Source organism: Sander lucioperca, chromosome 11 (assembly GCF_008315115.2).
Source record: "Sander lucioperca isolate FBNREF2018 chromosome 11, SLUC_FBN_1.2, whole genome shotgun sequence".
NCBI classification, from domain to species: domain Eukaryota; kingdom Metazoa; phylum Chordata; class Actinopteri; order Perciformes; family Percidae; genus Sander; species Sander lucioperca.
The window spans coordinates 29,579,904-29,600,430 of NC_050183.1; the positions used below are offsets into that span (position 1 = coordinate 29,579,904).

The window sequence follows — 20,527 nt, forward strand, 5'->3', positions numbered from 1 at the left end:
TAGCAAAATCAAATATGTACAGTACTAGTCAAAAGGTTGGACACGCTTTCCCTTTCAAGTGAATGAGAAAGCGTGTCCAAACTTTTGACTGGTATTCAAATCATCAAATCAACATTTCCGAACTTAGCTTGTACTTTGGGCTTTTTATCAACAACAAAAAAAACAGACATGCTGTAGTTGTTCATCTTTTTTACCGATGATTCAACCGGGAGAGTTTCATGCCCATCTGAGCCCTAATCTAAGTAGAAACCCAAATAGGTCCACCAACTTTACAACTCAAACGTGTAAAGGATCCAAACAGTTGTGTGTTTAATGGTCTAATCATTTCAGCTGGAGTTGTAGGCTGTTTATATATATATATATATATTGTTGGCTAGTTTCATTTATAATAAAACATCAGATTTTATAAACTACATGTGTTTTGTGCGCAAAAATCTTAATGTGTAAAGTAACTAGTAACTAAAGCTGTCAGATGAATGTAGTGGAGTAAAAAGTACAATATTTCTCTCTGAAATGTAGCGGCGTAGAAGTAGAAAATGGCATGAAAAGAAAATGATTTGCCTTGTTATGGCAGGATGCAGGAGAAAAAAATCTAACAGAAAAAACGCCTGTTGTTGGTAAATGAGGGGTCAAGTGCCTGATAGCCAGGTGCTGTCAGGGGTGGGGGGGAATCAGGTGTGGGGAATGAGATGCTTTACGATCACAACAGGATGCCAGCTTTGTGGAGCAAATAGCTAGCTGTATGAGGCAAATAAGCAGCATGTTAAAGTAAATAACCACATGCACAAATGACAGACTGGCAGTTGTAGCTGGGGTATGAATTATTGAAACATGTTTGTGCTTAAATAACACATTTGTACAGAAGAAAGAATTTTTCACACTTGTCATTTATGAAACTGATTTTTAATGAAATCATCAGTAAGTGTATTTCTCACTCTCGGCTAACACGTTGACTTATTAAACATTTAATAATACCTTTTTATGGATGTTTTTTTTGTTCTCACAGTGTGAGAATAGCAGTCACTCTTATCTCTGCTGTTTTTCCTCTCTTTGCTCTCCTGCCACTCTTGTCTTTCTCTGTTTCTCTTTCTTATTCTCTTCTCTCTATGCTAATGGTTATCTCTAATCTTATTTGCATTCAAATTACCTCACCAGGTGGTACACCAATCAGAGGTAAGAATGCTGGGTACAGAAAACCTCTTCTCATCACCCTCTCCTCCTCTCCTCCATCTCCTTTGTCCTCCTCCTCCTGTCACCTCAGTATGTCCCATTTCCAGCTCTCAGTCCACTTACTCTGCCGTCACCACATTCTCCAAAGCGCATATGGTCTTGGAAGAGATGAAGACAATACAGTAGAAAAAGGTCACACTTTCTAGTGACAATGTCCTCAAATAAAATCACTTTGACCACTTCCCGCTGATTTACAGGCAGCAGTGGGCTAACAAATGCTATTTACAGTGTTTCCCCCAGTGTATTGCGAGCCCGGAGGCCCACCGGGTCTAAGCCCCCAGCGAAAAAAATTTGATTTAAGACTTTTTTAAACTAGTTACAGCGGGGTGGCTTGGTTGGAAACTTAGATGTAGTCATATTGTCAAATATCCAGTTAGCTTTTAGCACTGACTTAATGTAGAGCCCTATGGAGTCTGCTACAAGACAGATTCCAGATTTAGCTCTACATAAAGTCAGTGCTAAAACCTAACTTTAAATTAAACAAAATATGTTTCCAACCGAGCCGCCCCACTGTAACTACAGGTAAAAAAACGTATAAAAAAATACGTTAATAATTCCCAGTGGCTTAGGCCTGGTGGGGGGGCAACTCAGGCCCGGTGGGCTCACAAAAAACTGGGGGAAACACTGCCTAGGTCATGCCAGTGAACCAGGTCATGGAGGTGAGTCAGTTAGCATATGTGATAACTTACCTCTTGAATAATTAGTAGTCTGCAAAGTGCTTGTCATGAAGGTGTAACGGTTTGACCTCTCTGTCTGGAGGGAACACATGCTACGGTATTGAGGGCGCTACATCTGAAGGGCAGAGAAAGTTACATCAGCTTCTGACATGTTGTTTAGAGTTTCATTAGTCTCGCATTGCCAGACCTTCCTCCACAGCGCTTCGACGGAAGGTCTGGCTAGTCCAACTCAAGTCAAGTCAAGTCAAGTGTGTTTTATTGTCATTTCAACCATATACACTGTATATGAAACAACATTTCACCATGGATCAAGTGGTGTTACACATTTAAAATATATAAAAACGACATTATATAAAAACGACATTCAAGACATGCTACGTTTAGTGCACACACATTATAGACTATACATAAAGTGAAATTACTACTTAAAGTAGAGCATTTAAGACAGACAGGGGACAGGACAGACAACAAAAGACAGGGCATAAGTAGAGTTGTTACAGACCACTGATTGTTGTAGGTTAGGTTCACAGTGAGGTGGGGGTAGAATATATAGAATTTAGCAGCAGAAAAAAAAGTGCAGGAGTGCATTTCAGTTCAGTGTGGAAAAAAATGTAGAGTCCACACAACATTCTGGGATGGGAGAAAAACATGCTCTGGTTTATTGGCATTTCTTTCACAATCGTCTTGGGCGGCGCTAAGCGCCAGACGGAGCAATGGTGCCTCTGCAAAATAGCTTCGGGAAGGAACATGTTTTGGTGGAACAGGTGTACGTTCAAAGGTTGTTTTAGTCGTGCAACAGAAAACTCAGATTGGACAGATAGTCTAGCTAGCTGTCTGGATTTACCCTGCAGAGATCTGAGGAGCAGTTAACCATAGTCCTCATAAATCCACCGGAGTTTAGAATGCCAACACAAAGAATTTTCGGCGGCACCTGAACAACCCTTAAAAATCAAACGTCGTCGATAAAGACTAGGGTTTCATAGTCTTCTTCTGTAAGAAGTTACACCTCCTCTGTCAGCACTCATTAACCTTTTTCATGCTAAGAGGTCAGAGCAGACGTCCGTCAGCATCCATTTGCAATTCTCAGGAGAGAATGATGCATTTTCTACTAAAAGGCAGCTGCCATGTAGAGGTGCTAAATGTGCGGTGATATACTGTACTGCTACACATAATACTTCACACTTCAACACACAATAGTGTGAGGATTGGTCTCCAGGACTGACTCTCAATGGGAGAAGGTTAAAATACACGGCTTTCATTAACATTTTGACTCGATGTTTTGTGATGTGTAGGAGAAAGGCTTGCCTACATACTGTGTGTGTATGTGTGTGTGTTACGGACACACATCCCAGATGAAGGTTGTTCCTCCTCCATCTCTGGGCTCACTGTCTGCACCAGATCCACAGGGGATGTGCCCACGCTGATTGTTTTATTCGTCCTTAAACTAGTTCTCAACATTGTGTTACAAACCCATTCCATGTTGCATTTCAGGATTGTATTCTGAAATATGTACATTATTCTAACATTTCACATTTATTGTCCACTGCAAAACTGCATGATGTATGTCACATTCACAGCCTTGCTAAAAAATACATAAATGTTTGCTATCTCATACCTAACATCTCTACTGACAACTCAATATTAAATGTTTGTATAAATGCTATGAAATTGTTATGAAATGAATGGATTTATATATCATAGTTCCAGGTAAGTTTTATCTGATGTTTCCACAAAATGAAAGCTCTCAAAGAGATCTTTAGCATACAAAAAGTAAGAAGTATTCTGCTTTTAGAGCAGGGATCAGTGGACGTCAGGGCTAGGGTCTGTCCAGTGGAAACACGAGAATATAGCACAATGCTATTTTAAAGGCTTTGACCAATCAGGACATGTATGCTATTGCTGCTAATTTTGGATTCAACCAGTCCAGTGTCTTTAATTGCATCCAAATGACATCTTATGTTCCAGAACTGACAGGTGTTGCATGTTTCTCTCTGCATGTTCTCCTTGTCACGTTGAAAAAAGCCTCTGAAACACTTTAAGACCTTTCGCTGAAAGCTTTTGGGATAAAGTCCGCACCGTAATGGTTAATTTAGATGTGTTTAAAACCCGCCGTCGTTTACTTGATTGACATTTGGAGAAGTCCAACCCCAGACTGTCGCTATGGAATAACATTATGCAGCAGTCAATACATGTACAGTACGTAGACTTTGACGTGAAATATTCTAACTTCCACCAGCTTCAAAAGTATATGTTTTCTTTGAGCCAGGTTGTAATATCACCACATGACAAAGCAACTACTAACTGTCTCATACAGTGTTTATGTATGTGTAATGATGTATTTGAAACATCTGCGCCAATGAGCACTTAGATCAGTCGTTTCCCATCATGCATTAAAGGATAAAGCTGGTGTTATTTTCATCCAGTCAGCAACCATGAAAAGCCCCCAAACCGACAATTTGTGTTTAAATACTTTCTAATTTCCCTGCCCGCTCTGAGGCTCTCAGCCCCAAGCCCATTGGTTCCAAAAATGGTTCACAAATATTACATTTCATCCACACAAAAAAGTGAAATAATGTCCAACTAGAGTAACATTCTACAGCCATGCTAGAGGCTCTGTGAGACTATTTTCAGCTGTAGATGTATTCACATTTTGTGGGCTAGTGAACATTTAGGGAAAGATCATAAACGACAGTGGCTGTGATTATTGTAATGAAGGAAGATCTCACCCAGTATATAGAGTATAAAACATTTGTCAAACTCAATGCCCGTAGGCTGAACCTGGCCCTTCGCTGATTTAGATCCCGGCCCACATGTCAATTTAGGTTCACAATACATTTTGGCCCGCCTTGTTGTGCACCAAACCAAAAAGACGGGAAACTATTTTTAAACTCCAATTAGGCGACACTCTACTTTGAGACTCAGAAATTCCCACAAAAGAGTTTTCATATTCAGGCTGTGAAACAGGTTGTTGTAAAAAAAAAAAAAGAATCATTGTTTTGCATGATTTGCTTAACTCTATGATGGCTAAGGAACCTTTTGCTGACTTTTGTAGAGCTTTATGTTAAAAAGAGGAAAGAGTGACAAGTAAGAAAAACGTAACAAAAAGCGACCCATTTTTAAAAAAGTGACAAAAACGTCTGAGAAATGTATGCATGTCAATAAACTATACATGTACCTTGATGCGATTCTCTTTTTCCAGTGAGGCCCTTAGTGAAGTTGAGTGTCACACCCCTGGAGTATAAGAATAAAACCAGCCTTATCCTTTAAGCTTCTGCAGTCAGTGGAGAACTGCTGCAGCCTTGTTGCTCTCATGCCTCTTTGATTGACAGTGTTAGTTAGTGTGACACTACAGCAAGTAATGAGCAAGTTGGACAGAACTGGATCATCTCGAAACAAACCTGATAATATTTGGTCATTGCCATAAATTATTGGACAAATCATAGGACTCCAAATAATAAACAAAAAGAAGAAATGTGAATCCTGAATGCTTTTCTCCTAAATGTTTCTACCTATAAGGTATAGAATGAAAAGGAGTTTATTCAGAAAAGGATATTGACAGCAAAGGACTAGTGTGTGTATGTGTGTGTATGTGTGTGTATGTGTGTGTGTGTGTGTGTGTGTGTCTAAATCAGATTACTCTATCCCCATTTGTGTGTGTGTGTGTGTGTGTGTGTGTGTGTGTGCGTGTGCATTGGTTGAACGTGTGTGGTGCAGACCTGAACTTTGACATCTTGGCCTCCCTTCCCAGGAGCGCTTCAGATTGAGAACAGCGAGGAGTCGGACCAGGGCAAATACGAGTGTGTGGCAGTCAACAGCGCCGGGACTCGCTACTCTGCTCCGGCGAACCTTTATGTCCGAGGTAAGATCCCTCTTGACCCCTCTTGACCTCCCCCCCGCTGCTATTCAGGTCACCGCCTCCAACACTAAGGTCCTCTGTCGTCACACCTTCTGCACCGATGCACTGATGCTCTGCCTCCTGACTGCTGATAGGAAAGCTGGCTTGCCTGATTCAACCGCAGTGAAAGTCAAACCTGTTGATGCCCGTCCGCTCTCTGCATTCACACTGTCATTTCCTGCTCTCTCTCTCTCTCTCTCTCTCTCTCTCTCCCTTTCTGTCTTGTCTTTGTCTCCAGGGGGGTGATTTATGTATTTTGCTCCAACCCCCTGTTAGTTTGTTTGACCTCACAGTGAGGGCGCAGGGTGGGGGAGGGGGGGGTTGTGTTTTGACTCATCAGGGGTGAAAGAGAGGTTGGCTGCGGTTCTGTCTCTTTGTTTTGAGGAGGTGGAGTTTTACGTGTGGAGTCTTGCCACAAAGAGAAGCCGACACCGATCGCTATTGTGCGTCCCGTGTTCGGAGGAGACAGGCAGGAAATTCCCCCCACCCCGAAAGCGTGCTCCGGTCGACTGGGTATGCTGCACCGAAAGCCAGCAGGGGTGAAAGCAAGCCTCGGGGCTTCTCTTGTGTACGCCTTGTCAACTAACAACTCAATTAGCCTCAGCCAAAATCATGTTCTCAAAGGCAATTTTCAAAGCATAGGGGTGATTCATTACTGCTTTGGTCTCATGTTCATTTGACATTTTCATTGACATTGCTCTTTGATGCAGTTTCCCTCTAAAAATATATCAAAGCTTCTGCATGCTAAATACAGTTACTACCTAATCTTTAGTGTGGTTTTACACTTGTGTAATAATGCATTTAAACCAATTGGAAGTTGTTTTTGTTTGCTTGTTTAAAAGAATAGATGATATATTTTCAAGAGAGTCATGCAACAAAGCAATTATAACAGATTGGCACGGTGGCTAGTCTGAAAACGACTATCACCCGCCCAAATAGCTTACTCACCTAGAAAACATTTCCCACACAAATATTGTATATTTAATATTTTTGATAGAAAGATAGCTTATTCAAAGGTATACAGTACATAACTTCAATCCATCTCTGTTTTAAGCAGAGTGGACCAATCAACAATCGTGTGTGTGTGTGTGTGTGTGTGTGTGTGTGTGTGTGTGTGTGTGTGTGTGTGTGTGTGTGTGTGTGTGTGATGTGAGCAGATGTACATGCATCAGTCCCAAAATAATGTAACATTGCCTTTGAGAACTGACAAAAAAAAACACTTTTCAACAATCTCTCTAAACATAAGATTTTTTTGTCGCAAGAAGCATCCCTCAGTAAACCAAACAGAGCCGTAGCCAACAAAGTCAGATTATGAAATATATGTTTGTTTTTGTTTTTATTTCTGCTTCTCTTTTCAAGGTTCCTGTCTGTGTTTAACCTTTAACCTCTCCAGGTGTGCTGGTAGCTTTTGTCTCCATTGTCATCTCACAGTTTGGCTTTTGACCAAACATTGGGACATACCATATGTTACCAACGTGTGTGTGTGTGTATGTGTATGTGTCTTCTTTATGCTATCTATATTTCTCTTCATCTATTTAGCTTTTCAGGCCTTCTCCTCCAATCCCTCCTCCACTCATGTGTCAGTCATATACACAGACTGTATATGTGTCTGTTCATCTCTCCAATGCTTATCCTTCTATCTACACATGATGGCAGCTGTTTTCATTGTTTAATGTGCTTTGCTTTGTTTGCACCTCTTCTGTTGGACATGTGAGAACGTATTTTGAGTTTGCTGTGTTGTCTGTGAGAGGATGTGTTTGTGGATGTTGTTCATATAGAGAGATTCATATATAGAAATGTATCTTGGTCCACTTAGCCACTAATGGGGCTTTCACACCTATCTCATTTGGTCCGGGCTTTCGGACTTTTCAGTTTGATCCGAACCAAAATTACAGGTGTGAAACCTCCCCCGGACCACGGTCCGGACCAAACAGCTGAAACTTGCTCCGACCAAAAGAGGTAGTCTAGGTCCGGATCAAACTGAACTGTTTCTAGTGTGAAAGCATTTTTTGGATGGTTTGGACTTTCGGACCAAATACAGGAAGCTCTGGCAGACTGTCGTCCTGTTATAAAACCGGGGAAGTTGCTTTAAGGAACAGCTCAGTGCTTAGTGTGGATGTGAGAGAGTGGCGGTGTCAGCGCTCAGAGCAGACAGCTGTCGGCTGTCAGAGCTGGGACTAAATCAGCAGTTTACTACAATTGGTAGTAAATGTACAGTGTAGGTTTCAGTTTTTTCTCTGAATAAATGCTGCAGCTCCTCAAACCCCCAAGTAAAGTTCCCGTGTCTTGCTTCTCAACAACGCAACAAAACATATGACATATGGCGCTTACCCACTGCTAGTGCCAGCTCAGCTCGGCTCGGTGTCATTTTCCAATCACACTATGGCCACGTTAAGACCCGCCCTACGAAGCAGCTCGATTGGTTGGGGTTAGGCATTTAAAGGTCCCATGGCATGAAATTTTCACTTTATGAGGTTTTTTAACATTCATATGCGTTCCCCCAGCCTGCCTATGGCCCCCCAGTGGCTAGATATGACGATAGGTGTAAACCAAGCCCTGGGTATCTGCCTTTGAGAAAATGAAAGCTCAGATGGGCCGATCTGGAATCTTGCTCCTTATGAGCTCATAAGGAGCAAGGTTACCGCCCCTTTCTCTGCTTTGCCCACCAAGAGAATTTGTCCCACCCATGAGAGAGAGGCATCATGGCTTTCAAACGAGCAAAGTGACAGTTGGTCAAGGCCACACCCCCACTCTCCACCTTGTCCCCCCCCTCTCCTCCTCAATAGCGACAGACACAGAAATGGCACATACTAAGGAAAGCCCATTATGGGACTGGCTCTAGTGGCTGTAATTCTGCACCAAGGCTGAATTTGGGGAAAGAGACTTCAGATACAGTATTAGGGGACCACTAAGGCCTATATAAAAGAGACTTCAGATACAGTATTAGGGGACCACTAAGGTCTATATAAAAGAGACTTCAGATACAGTATTAGGGGACCACTAAGGTCTATATAAAAGCATCCAAAGAGCACCATGTCATGGGACCTTTAACCTTGAATAGTTAAGGTTAGCACAGCCGGTCAGGGGATAGGACCTGTACAAATGGGGTTACGTTACCTCGCGTAAGCATGGACGTCTGGCCAATAAATGCTACTGAAGGGCGGGTCTTAGCATGGTCATAGTGTGATTCGTAATATCGCGTTCAGGACACCCCCGTCTGTCGCTAGCAATGATGACGCAGTGATTAGTGACAATTCTCTCCGTCCAATCAGTAGTCTGCAGGTTTTCACGTCACCTTTTGGTATCGCCTCAGCTCGTTTGGAACCTCGACGGAGGTGATACTAAAAAAAGTATCTGTTGGCAGGGACCAGGGACTTTTTTTCATAATGGAAAACCAAAAAAGGCGAGTAGAGTCGAGGCGAGTCCAGCAGGTACCATGTAATGGAAAAACACCAATAGAGAGAAGATATGAGAAGACGGGGAAGCTCGTCTATAAACCAATCAATTACAACTGTTGAGAGACGCAGCTCACATATGTGATGACGACAGGACGTCATATTGTCTTTAGTGCGCTTGCATAACTGCAGTGTGAAACCAAAACCAACTGGATCAAATGCAAAAACATGAACCTTGGTCCAGACCTTGGTTGGGACTTTCAGGTGTGAAAGCCACCTAAGAGATAAGAATGTTGCAATCAAATACACATACTGGTGAAAGACGGCTCCAGTTCTCCATGATAGCATTTAGTACAGTATTTTGTGTATTTGAAAATAGAGAACATTAAATTTCAATGCAAACACATGAATTGTGTCAATGAACTTCAGCTTAAGGTCCAGTTACTAACTGTTCTGTAAAATATCCACATTATATCCATAATATACTTTCAATAAACATGTCAGTTAGCTAAATGAAGTGGTAGACACGTGTATCTCTCTGTTATGGCTTAGCAAGGAAACACAAAGAGACTAAAAAGACTGGACCCGACTGATTTGGCTGATTCAGAATCTCAAAGCCTCATTTAGCTTTGGTTTGACTTAGTTCATTTGACATTATAAGACGATGGACAATAAATCACACGTAACTACAAAAATGTAAAGGATGACACAATAAGGTCCATATTTTTTTCCATTGACCATTTCCACAGCAGAATTTTGACTTGTCATAGCAGGAAAAGCACAGGTGAAACTAATATTGTTCACGATGGTTCAGTTCCATTTAGTGTCCCATGAGCCATGCTTTTGAGCCAGCATGCACGATACCAGGACCCTGGAACTGGCTCACCTAAATGGAATTAATTTGTTTTTAATGTTATCAGTTACAGCCGTACTTTTCCTGCTCTGAGAAGCCAACATGTCTGCTGGGGAAAAAGCTCAATAGTGTTCCTAAATGTAAAGATAGCAAAGTCCAGTTGACAAGGCGACATCATACTACCATCAAACTAACACAATGAATACTGACTGTAAGCCAGGCAGGGCTGGACTCAAGTCCACCTTTGTCGAGTCCAAGACAAGTCCAAGACCAGGACTAGTCAAGACTGAGTCCAACGATGTTTGAGTCCAAGTCAAGACCGAGTCCAAATGAGAGACAGTCAAGAGCGAGAAAGAAAGGATCAAATTAGGCCATGTTATTTACTTTTAGTATAACAGTTTCAGTTAAGTCACATAAAGCTGAAGTGCAACTTCACATTTTAGATGTTGAGTCTTTTTATTCTGGTGTAACAAGAACATTCTGGACTGCTGATGAAAAATGTAACAAATAAAAAGCAACACAGGTGTTATTAAAAAATGTTCCCATTCTTGAACTTTTTACTTGTCCTGAAGAATCCATAGTACACAGTGTTCTCTGACATTGTGTCTGTGGCCAAAATAAAAATGATTGATGCCTGATGATTGAGGCATATGACCCAGCCAGGCGTATGCCAGGCGACCCATGTTAATGCATTATGAATTAAACCAACTCCTGTTTTTTGGACGCTCGCTTCATCAGTGGTTTTGTTTTGAAGGAGGAAGTTACTTTAGAAAAAAGCATACAGTGCTGGACTCGATCGAGACCAACAAGAACATTTGGCGAGTCCAATGGCCGAGTCCGAGACAAGTCCGAATCCAAATACCAACGAGTCCAAGACACGTCAGAGACATTACAAAAACGTCTTGAGTCCCAGTCCGGACTCAAATGCTACAGCCCTGACATCAAGCTTGAAAAACTTATAAAAACAAATAACTGATAAAGACTAAGATAATAAGCTTACACTTTGTAGTTTCCCATAACCCATCATTTGTGGTGGTTACTTATATTATTGCCGTTCCTGGCACAACAGAGCATTGTGTATTCATGGGAAGCACAGGTCAGCAGCACTGGCTCTAGTTTGGTGGGTATGAGTTCCTCCAACCCTACAAAGCTTTGAGATCTTCAGGCTCTGCTGTTAAGCACTACACTGAGTAGCAGATGTAGATCTACACTCGTTAAGGGTAACCTCCCAAGCTCCTGGATTTGCTGTTTGCTAACAACCGTTTGTGGGTTCAAGCCGAGCACAACCCTGTCTAGCTTGTTCTGAGAGATCTGTTGTTGTAGTTTAGCCTTAACAGATGCAATGTGGATATGAGGCTTAGTCACGCAGCAAGTATCTGGTCTTTGCTTGGGTGAGAGGAGGCTTTAAAGGCTAGAGAATGATGTCGCCTGTCAGAGGGCTCAGTAGTTCCATGACGGCACAGTCACAGAGTTACTTAATGAACAGAAAAAATGTGCTCACTAGTAAATCACTATACTCAAGACATAACAATCTGGCTTGATGTTGAATTGTGTAGGGAAACTCAGACATCTTCAATCATTAACCCAGCTCTTCTTGGTAGCACAGACATTGGAGTAGATGTGTTTAAACGGGCGCCCAGATGGCTCAGCTGGTACAGCGCTCGCCCCTATGAGGAGGTTTATTCCTCGACGCAGAGTCCCAGGGTTCAAATCCAACCTGCGGTGGTTTCCTGCATGTCTTCCCCCTCTCTCTCTCCCCTTTCATGTCTGAGCTGTGATTAAAGGCAGAAATGCCCAAAAATAATCTTGAAAAAAAAAAATATTTAAACAGCTTAATGAAAACCGATTGTTGACCACGGTCACTGCCAGATCACACATCGAGTGCATCAATGTCTGTATTCTCATCAGGTAGTGGGTAAGTGGACCAAAGGGACAGTGTCAGTGTGCTCATTTAATGCAGTATTAGCTAATCAAGTGTTCCGCCGTAGAAATCTCAGTTAGGACTGGGCACATGGCAAAAGAAGTACAAACTTTCAAGGTGAGTGTTTGACTAATCCTATCAGGGACATTCTTTATGTGCTCATTGATTTCAAGGCTCGGCGGCTGAGTGCGCTCAGAGTCAATGGGCAGAATAAATGTGGGCAGTAACACACTGTCTGCTTTGTGTGCTTAATGAAGTCTGGTTGTCAGCAAGTGTCAGCCTCCCTTAATGCTGCCTTAATTCCAAGGCTCTGAAGGACTCAAAACACTGCAGCAAAGTTAAGGACAGGGAGGGCAGTGTGTAAATGTATGTCCGTGTCTGCTTCTGTGTGTCCAAATGTGTGGGTGTTTTTTGTTGTTGTCGGAGTTCGATTGGCACTGATAATCTCGCTGTGTCTTTGTGTGCTTATTTAAGAGTGTTTCCTTCATGGCCTTTCGCTTTGTGCGTGTGTGTGTGTGTGTGTGTGTGTGTGTGTGTGTGTGTGTGTGTGCTTGTCACCTCACTGCACAGGCTACTGTCTTTACTGTGATTTTCTCACTCATTAATGGATAAGCAGATATTTGCCTGTTTTACTCTCTCTGTTTCTCCTTGTCTTCTTCCTCCTACTCCTTATTTTGCCCCTCTTGTTGTTTCTTTTTTTTTCTTTTTCACTTTATCTTAAATCCCTCCATCATCATTGCACCCCGCCATCCAAAAAAAATACTATCCAAATCTCACCACTCAGATCAACGGGAAGGTTGGTTCTTTCACTCTTTACCCTCCTAAAGCCAAGGCCTGGCAGACTGGAGCCGTGCTGCGCCAGCATCTCGCTGGGCGCCTCAGGCCCGTCCCGGCCTCTCTCTCAGGACCCCAACCCCACATTGCAACCCACCTGCTACCCCAACTGCCCCCCCTCCCCTCCCCTGCTATAGTATATGCTGCCTTGCACCACATCACATATTGCTCTATGCAGCTTGTTCGTCTGAAAGTTTGTGAAATGCGCATGTCTTGAATGCCAATAATGTGCTTTTGCACAGGATCTTATATTTCCCCACCAGGAAAGGTTTACATTTAGGATGTGACACTGATATTGAATTGCAGGCATTAGTAACTGTGTGAGCCGAAATTTCTTCTTTACTTTTTCAAACTAAAGAGTGACCAAACCCCAAACGTTGCAAGGTGAGAGAAATAATTCCATGTATCCAGGGTTCCGGTGTAATTCCCCTTTATTTTGATACACCTGATATCCTCACTGTAATGTAAAACGGTAAAGCAAAATCAAACATCATATACCATACCGCCTCTGTTTGTTTTCATTTAAATATTATTGGATGGAAATATTATTCAAGTGCAGCACATCTGTACATGTAAGGAGCCAAATGTTCACAGAGGCCTTTAAAGAATATAAACCATTGACTTTACCTTCAGACAAACCAGTTTGGCAGCAACAAATTTATTTAATTAGATTTCCAATGTGGGCAGTCTTCCCATGACGCAAGATAAGCCATTGCACTATATTTCAAACATTTGTCACAGCTGTCTGACTAATTGAGTGTTTTCTAATAAAAGGAAACACAGGACAAATGTGGATGTTGATTGTGTTATGCATACTGTGACACTCTTAAATGCTTTTTAGTTGTAGCATCGCTATTCTGCCACTAGATTGTGTTCGTAAGCATGGCCAGAGCTGTGCTTAGATTTACACACTTTCCTAAGTGTAAGTACAAGTTGATGAATTCCATACTTTGGCAATGTTCTTACGCATTACATACGCACACATCTTGGGGTACGCACGGTTGATAAATAAGGCCCCGGGTCACCCTTGTAAAATAAATCATTGATCTCAACGGGTCATGTTAAATATGGGTTAAATAAACAAATTGGAGTTAAAAGTTTTAGTTTGACAAATTCATCACATATTCCAAATCTGAAAGGTTAATTTCTCACCTGAAAAAATGCCAAAACTAAATTTGGAGACACTGTTATAGTTCACAAACAGCTGTGTGTCGGGCTCGTGTCCTTCTCATCACTGCTGGTTGATGCAAAATACATGCAGGGATCGTTTGGACCCACAGGTTCACACAAGCCAGCTCCCAATTATCCCAGCTAAAATATGCAAAAAGTAAGTATGCGTTGGGAGGGACAGTTCGGTAACACTTTACTTGAAGGTATCTACATAAGAGTGACATGACACTGTCATGAACACATGACACTGTCATGAACACATGAACCCTAACCCTAACTTGTCATGAAAAAAAACTAATGACTCTTAATGACATAAGCGTTATGTCATAAACGTTTATGACTTGTTTATAATGTTTATGACACGTTCATGACATGTCATGTCACTCTTATGTAGATAACCTTCAAGTAAAGTATAACCCATGTCCTTAAAAAAACTAATTTTAACCCAAACCACAATTTTTTCTTAAATCTAACCGAGTAGTTTTGCTGTCTAAACTCAACCAACCAGTTAAAGACTTTAATTTTTTATACATCTAATGTAGGATTATTTGAAGGGCCTGAGAAAAACTTGTGTAAAGATTTTTTTTGCCCCTTGTCGGTCTTCTTTTTCATTTTTCTTTTTTTCCACTTTGCTGCACCCGAAAGCATCCCAGAAAAGTGGTAGTTTAACCGTTTTGGCTTGATTACATCCGGAACCGGAAACGCATTTCCCCACAAATGGAGATTTTTCTTTACTGTACTTTTTTATTAAAATAATATAGTAATATATACACTTAAAAAATGAACAAGTTAAGATGAAGTTTTAGATTGGAAATTTACATTTTTAAATTATTTTTAAAACTATAAATATGTATATAACAATAATAATAATAATATATATTTCCCCTCTTACTGTGTCCCTTAGTGGCCCTAGGTAGGTGCCTAGAATGCCTATGCCTAGATCCGGGCCTGTGTATAAGTGCCAAAGAGATCACAAGGATTTGTCCAGTATGTGCTGTTGTCATACACCTCAAACCTTTCTTGGTGAAGGAACACAATCTTTACATAATGTATGCCCACAAAATCAAATTTGAATTGAAAGTTTGTGCTCATTTTACAAAATGTTGTGACTGTGTCAGTCCCATGATGTCCTCTCCAGCATGCTGATTATGTTTTTATTGTCTTGGCTAATTCAAAGGCACGGCTCGTCCCAGCTCTTCATCTGCTGTCTGACCATCATTACGCTGAGCAACAGCCTCGGAGCTCAAACTGCTTTTACCATGCACTCTTCTTATCTGCGTCTCCTAGAAAACTACACTTTCACATAGAGCAAAATGTGTTTGTAGCTTTTTCCAAGACTCGTACTGCTTTCTCATTAATAGGAGTACATCGAGGAGCTCAGAAATTGAGGGGGAGTGAAATACTATTGGAGAAAACTGCCGCCCTAGCTGCTCTAGTTTGTGTTTGATATGTGGATTTGCCGACTTGTGGATAGACATGACAAAGACATGACAAAATGATCAGAATAAGAAGTCATTATGATGTTACTTTTGTCTTCAGTGAGCTATTACATTGTGTTGTCTTCCTACTACGTGTGTCTATGTTGTACCTGATAAGAAAGTAAAGGAATATCATTTCACCACATTGACTGTTGCTGTATAAGAACGTGATTGGCCGCGAGGGGAGGAGGACGGGGTTGATGGGTGGGTCATAAAACAGGACTTTTAAGCCGGGGAGCGGAGTTCGCTTCCCGGGGAAAACAAAAGACTTTCACCCAGGAAATGCGTGTTCCTTGGGAGTGTTTTAATCCAAACCACGATCTTTTTCCTAAACTTAGCTAGTCGTTTTGGTGCCTAAACTTAACTTTTGTCGCTGCATAATGCTCACATTTCGTCGCCTAACCTTAACTGTAATGTCTGTCGAAACGACCAGAAGCTCGCGGTGCTCTGTACTCGGCTCACAGTCACCTATTCTCGGCTAACTGTACCACAAACTACCGCTGATACAAGGGAGCATCCTACTACATATCTACTAACTGCCGCTGATACGACCGAGCTGTGACGGAGGTCTGTAGCCGCGTAACAAAGCTCTGTAGCGGCTTAAACAACTAGCAACTGCCGCTCGGCATCATGGAGCTCCGTAGCCGGCCTCTGTAGCCGGCGTCCCGTGACCAGCCGGTGGTCTCCTAGTTTCGTACGATATCTTACGTTTTGGTGTGCGTACATTTTCGTACGATATCATACGGACCCGTTAAAGGAGAATTCCGGTCCATTTCAACATGTAGCTCTGTTGTTTGTAAATTTGGAGTGCTGTCAGTAGCGAGAAAAACGAAAACAATCGGTACTGCCTACACCGTGTTATCCTCCTGCTAGCGTTAGCACCCAACAGGCTTAAATAGGGCAAGTTTTAAACATGTTTTTAGCCTCTATATTACTTCCGAGGGAACACAGCAAATTTGACTGGAATATTGGTGATTGTATGAGTTCGACAATCAACTAGTGTGGACTTGACCGGAAAACAGGAAATAAACAGAGGTATGTACACTGTTAGATTAACACAACTTTTATTCCTTTCTGTCACATCTACTGCAGTCAGATTTGCTGTGTTCCCTCGGAAGTAATCATTGCACATGGGTAGGCACTTGTAATGACATTCTGAGCATGTTTAGAGGCTTAAAACACATTTAAAACTTGCCCTGTTTAAGCCTGTTGGGTGCTAACGCTAGCAGGAGGTTAACACGGTGTAGGCAGCACTGATTGTTTTCGTTTTTTTTGCTACTGCCAGCACTCCAAATTTCCGAACAACAGAGCTAGCGTGTTGAAATTCTCCTTTAATGAGAATGCGTTGTCCTGGTGCACTAAGGTGCTTTGAATCTAAGACTCCATCAGCCTAATGCTGTATGCCGATGGTACATCTATCATCACATCATTTCCATTTTGATTGATGCTTTGGACAGCATGTAGCGACTGGATGTTATGTACAGCAGCAAAATCTGTACATCAGCACCGATTTATGCCAATCTCTAGGTATGGTGAAGAGTATGTGATGATGTGGGGCTATTTTAATTCCAAAGGCCAAGGGAACTTTATCAGGATGCATAGTATCCTCGATCCATGTAATAACTGGCCTTTAAAAATAAAAATCTGCCTGCCTCTATGGGAATTTAACATAGGGGTGTACTCACTTATGCCCTCTGTATTTTAAGGAAGAACATTTATTTATTTACGATACATTATTCATTCACAAAGAAAATTGGTGTCCTTAAAGATTGGATTTTTCCTCATTTTTTTAATTAAGGCATTAAGATCAATTTCCTAAAGATGATTTTTGTATTCCTCTTTTTAGTCAACTTTAGCATGGGTGTCCTAATTTGTTCACATGACTGTAGCTCCTCCGTGAGGCAACTTGCACTGCCAAGAGTGAAGTTGCATCATCTTGCTCCTTTCGTTTCTTTCCACTGACTTTGAATGCATTCATGTTGCCTAAATGTTTGTGTCTTACAAAGTATTAATTGAAAGGTAAAGGGAGATTTGGTCCAAAACATTATTTTAGAACATGAACAATTCTCTTACAAATCTGTAAACACAAATGATGCTGCGTTGAAAACATCAGAGAAAGTCAGAAATTCTAGCTTGTTATTACAAAACCTAAAATTCTCTTTCAAGCTGGACTTGAATAAGGAAGATGACTGAGATGGTCATGGTTTCAAAGATCTGACTCTGATTCTGACGTCATGTCAACATAGAGTAGCATCATACATTCTAAATGCAATAGTGGGATTTAATAGTAATAATAATAATAATAATAATAATAATAATAAAACATTTAGTTTTCATAGCGCTTTTCTAGACACTCAAAGACACTTTACAGTTTTGGTTACAAACAGACAAAGGCACGTAGACAAGGTTACATGACAGACAAAAAGAAAAGGAAAACATATAGGTGCATGGACAAGCACAGGCAAAGCAGGAGAGGTGGGCAATGAAAAGGAGGGAAAAACTGGGAAAGTCTGTTAACAGGAAAAACCAAGTTTGAAGAGGTGGGTTTTGAGGGCCTGTTTGAAGGATGGTAGGGTCATTGACTGTTTGATGTGGTCGGGGAGGGCGTTCCAGAGGATGGGTGCAGCAGCTGAGAAGGCTCTGTTGCCCCTGTTCCAGAGCTTAGTCCTGATGGTCTTGAGTGTGTTGGCATCGGCGGACCTGAAGAGGCAGGCGGGAGTGTGGCGGGGAGGAGGTCGGAGAGGTATGGAGGGACAAGGTTATTAAGTGCTTTGTATGTGAGGAGAAGTATTTTGAAGTTGATTTTGTGTTTGACTGGGAGCCAGTGGAGGTTGTGGAGAACAGGGATGATGTGGTCTTGGCAGCGGGTGGAGGTGAGAAGGCGGGCAGCTGAGTTCTGGACGTATTGGAGTTTGTTGGTGATTTTGTCTGGTAGTCCGTAAAGAATGCTGTTGCAGTATTCCAGTCTGGAGGTGATGAGGGCATGGATGAGTGTTTCAGCTGCAGTGGTGGACAGAGAGGGGCGGAGGCGTGCAATGTTACGAAGGTGAAAGAAGGCGGTTTAACATAATTTTGATCAGCCTAACATGCTGAATGCGTCAGGTCAACCAAAAGACCAAAACTATAGATTGACAGAGGTTCGGAGCTGTTGGCTGTATGCCCTCCCAGCACAGTGGAACTCTATGGTGTTTACTTTTTGATATTATGGCATATATCATATGGGTTACAGGGGTATGTCCCGCTGTGTGTTTAGGTCTGGTGCTTTCCTTATTGACGTACACTCTAACAAATATCTATAAAGTTGTATTACTGTATATTTTTACAGAAATTGTCCATAGAACGTGATTTGTTTTTTACATTTCGAATTGCATAACTTGTGCTCCGACAACCTTTGTCAGCCACGGAGGTTGGTTTTGGAAGATTAAAGAACTTACTTGTTACTATGGAAGTAAGGGAAAATGATAAAATGAACATTAGACTTGAAGCTGAAATGTTCATCAAAGCAAAAGCTGCGTCTACTTAGATTCCATTACCAACATTTATCAATTCAGTAAGCGTAATCCCTGTCTCTGAATCCTGCATGCCGGTGCCTCTCTACATGCGCTGCTGCATGATTTCCCTGGCAATCCATACAGATGTTTGCTACCCCACCCATCTTAGCTTCCCCTACAACTCCAGCTTTTTCTTTCTTAGGACTTGGCTTCCCAAATATTCTTCACTTGTCCCTCCCCCTTCCTTATCCCGTCTCTTTTCTCTGGCATGCCACTAAAGATATGAGTTTGTCTGCATTCTAACTTTCAGCTGCTCCTAATGTGCATCTGTTACTCCTAAATGTCATTGTGGCGACTGAGTAACAAATTCAGTCTGTGCCTGTGTCAGTGCCTCAGTCATCCACATTGTCCCGCCCAACAGAAGCAATATTAACATCACTTTTAACTTCTGACTCAAATAACAATTGTCATGACATTGTGACCGTCTTCCATGTCCTCGGGTAACTTCATGGTTTCTAATTGACTAATATAAGAACACGATGATTTCCTCAGTGCTGGCCAGCACATTGATACCATCCAGCATCAGAATGTAGAATAAGCAAGCATCTCAGTGACTTGAATCAAACTAAGTGTCTTACATTCACCTTCCAAGTGCAAATAATTAAAGTATATATGTATGAAATTGCACTGCAGTTACTTACTTACAGCATAAGCCCCAATGCCAAGGTCTCATATTTAGGATTAATTGAGCATACTACACAAAAGGTGGCCGCACCGTGCCAATCCAGCACCATAAACCTCCCATAGTATATCACTGCTAAGCTGCCCTTACATTGCCCATTTATTCCTCAGAGGGTGAATAGTATGGAAAGGCTACAAACCACACACTTCATCTTGCACACGTCATGTAAAACTGAAATGTTTGCTAAAGATTCACTAGTTTCCAATATCCAGATTCAGTACATTGGGAAAACAGTGCTGATGTAAGTGCTGGCCAGCTGAGGCTAACACATCCTACTTTAGTGACCTTACTACCCCCACTTTGCTGTGGTAACAGGTAATTTCAATGTTAAGATGTCTATCAGTAAGATCTCTGATGTATTACTCTAGTGTTTCCATTTACCAACACATACACAGAGCTTTGTCACTCCCCTCTGTTAGCATCCACATTTTAAGGGTTTGTATTTGGCCCCGTCCCTGGTACATCAACATTACAACTAAAAGCTTATTCATAGCTGTCAAAGCCACTCCTGCTTTGAAATGATTCCGGCTGGGAACCACTTGGCCGCAATAGTGACAGGCCACCTGTGTGTGTGTTGGAAGATCAATGGGGATATGAAATGTTAAGGCCTGGCTTTTTCTGTGCACCTGCTAAAAATTTACAACGCCATCAGAATTTTGTCCCTTTTACTGCCATGCAATCAGTGGTGGAAGAAGTATTCAAAATCTAATTAGACCTAATTGTACCTTTAATCAATCATCCAGCATCAAACAAGTGACCAGCCACAGTAAAATAGATTTCCCATGAGCCTCCACCTAACTGACCTCGCAGTTTACCACTTAAGTCTGATTTATGGTTCTAC

The 20,527-nt window shown here is 41.7% G+C and overlaps 1 protein-coding gene across 29 annotated transcripts in view; it reads left to right on the forward strand.

Annotated features, from left to right (window-relative positions):
• Positions 1 to 20,527, forward strand: part of ptprfa (protein tyrosine phosphatase receptor type Fa) — a 400,117-nt gene that overhangs the window by 223,602 nt on the left and 155,988 nt on the right. For 12 of the 29 annotated variants that reach the window (XM_031311904.2, XM_031311903.2, XM_031311912.2 and 9 more), the window contains exons 6-8: positions 1,156 to 1,173; positions 5,656 to 5,766; positions 12,756 to 12,767. In XM_031311904.2, the coding sequence (XP_031167764.2) occupies positions 1,156 to 1,173; positions 5,656 to 5,766; positions 12,756 to 12,767 (141 nt within the window). The remainder of the gene's footprint in view (positions 1 to 1,155; positions 1,174 to 5,655; positions 5,767 to 12,755; positions 12,768 to 20,527) is intronic. The other 17 variants (XM_031311923.2, XM_031311925.2, XM_031311911.2 and 14 more) reach the window with 3 other exon arrangements.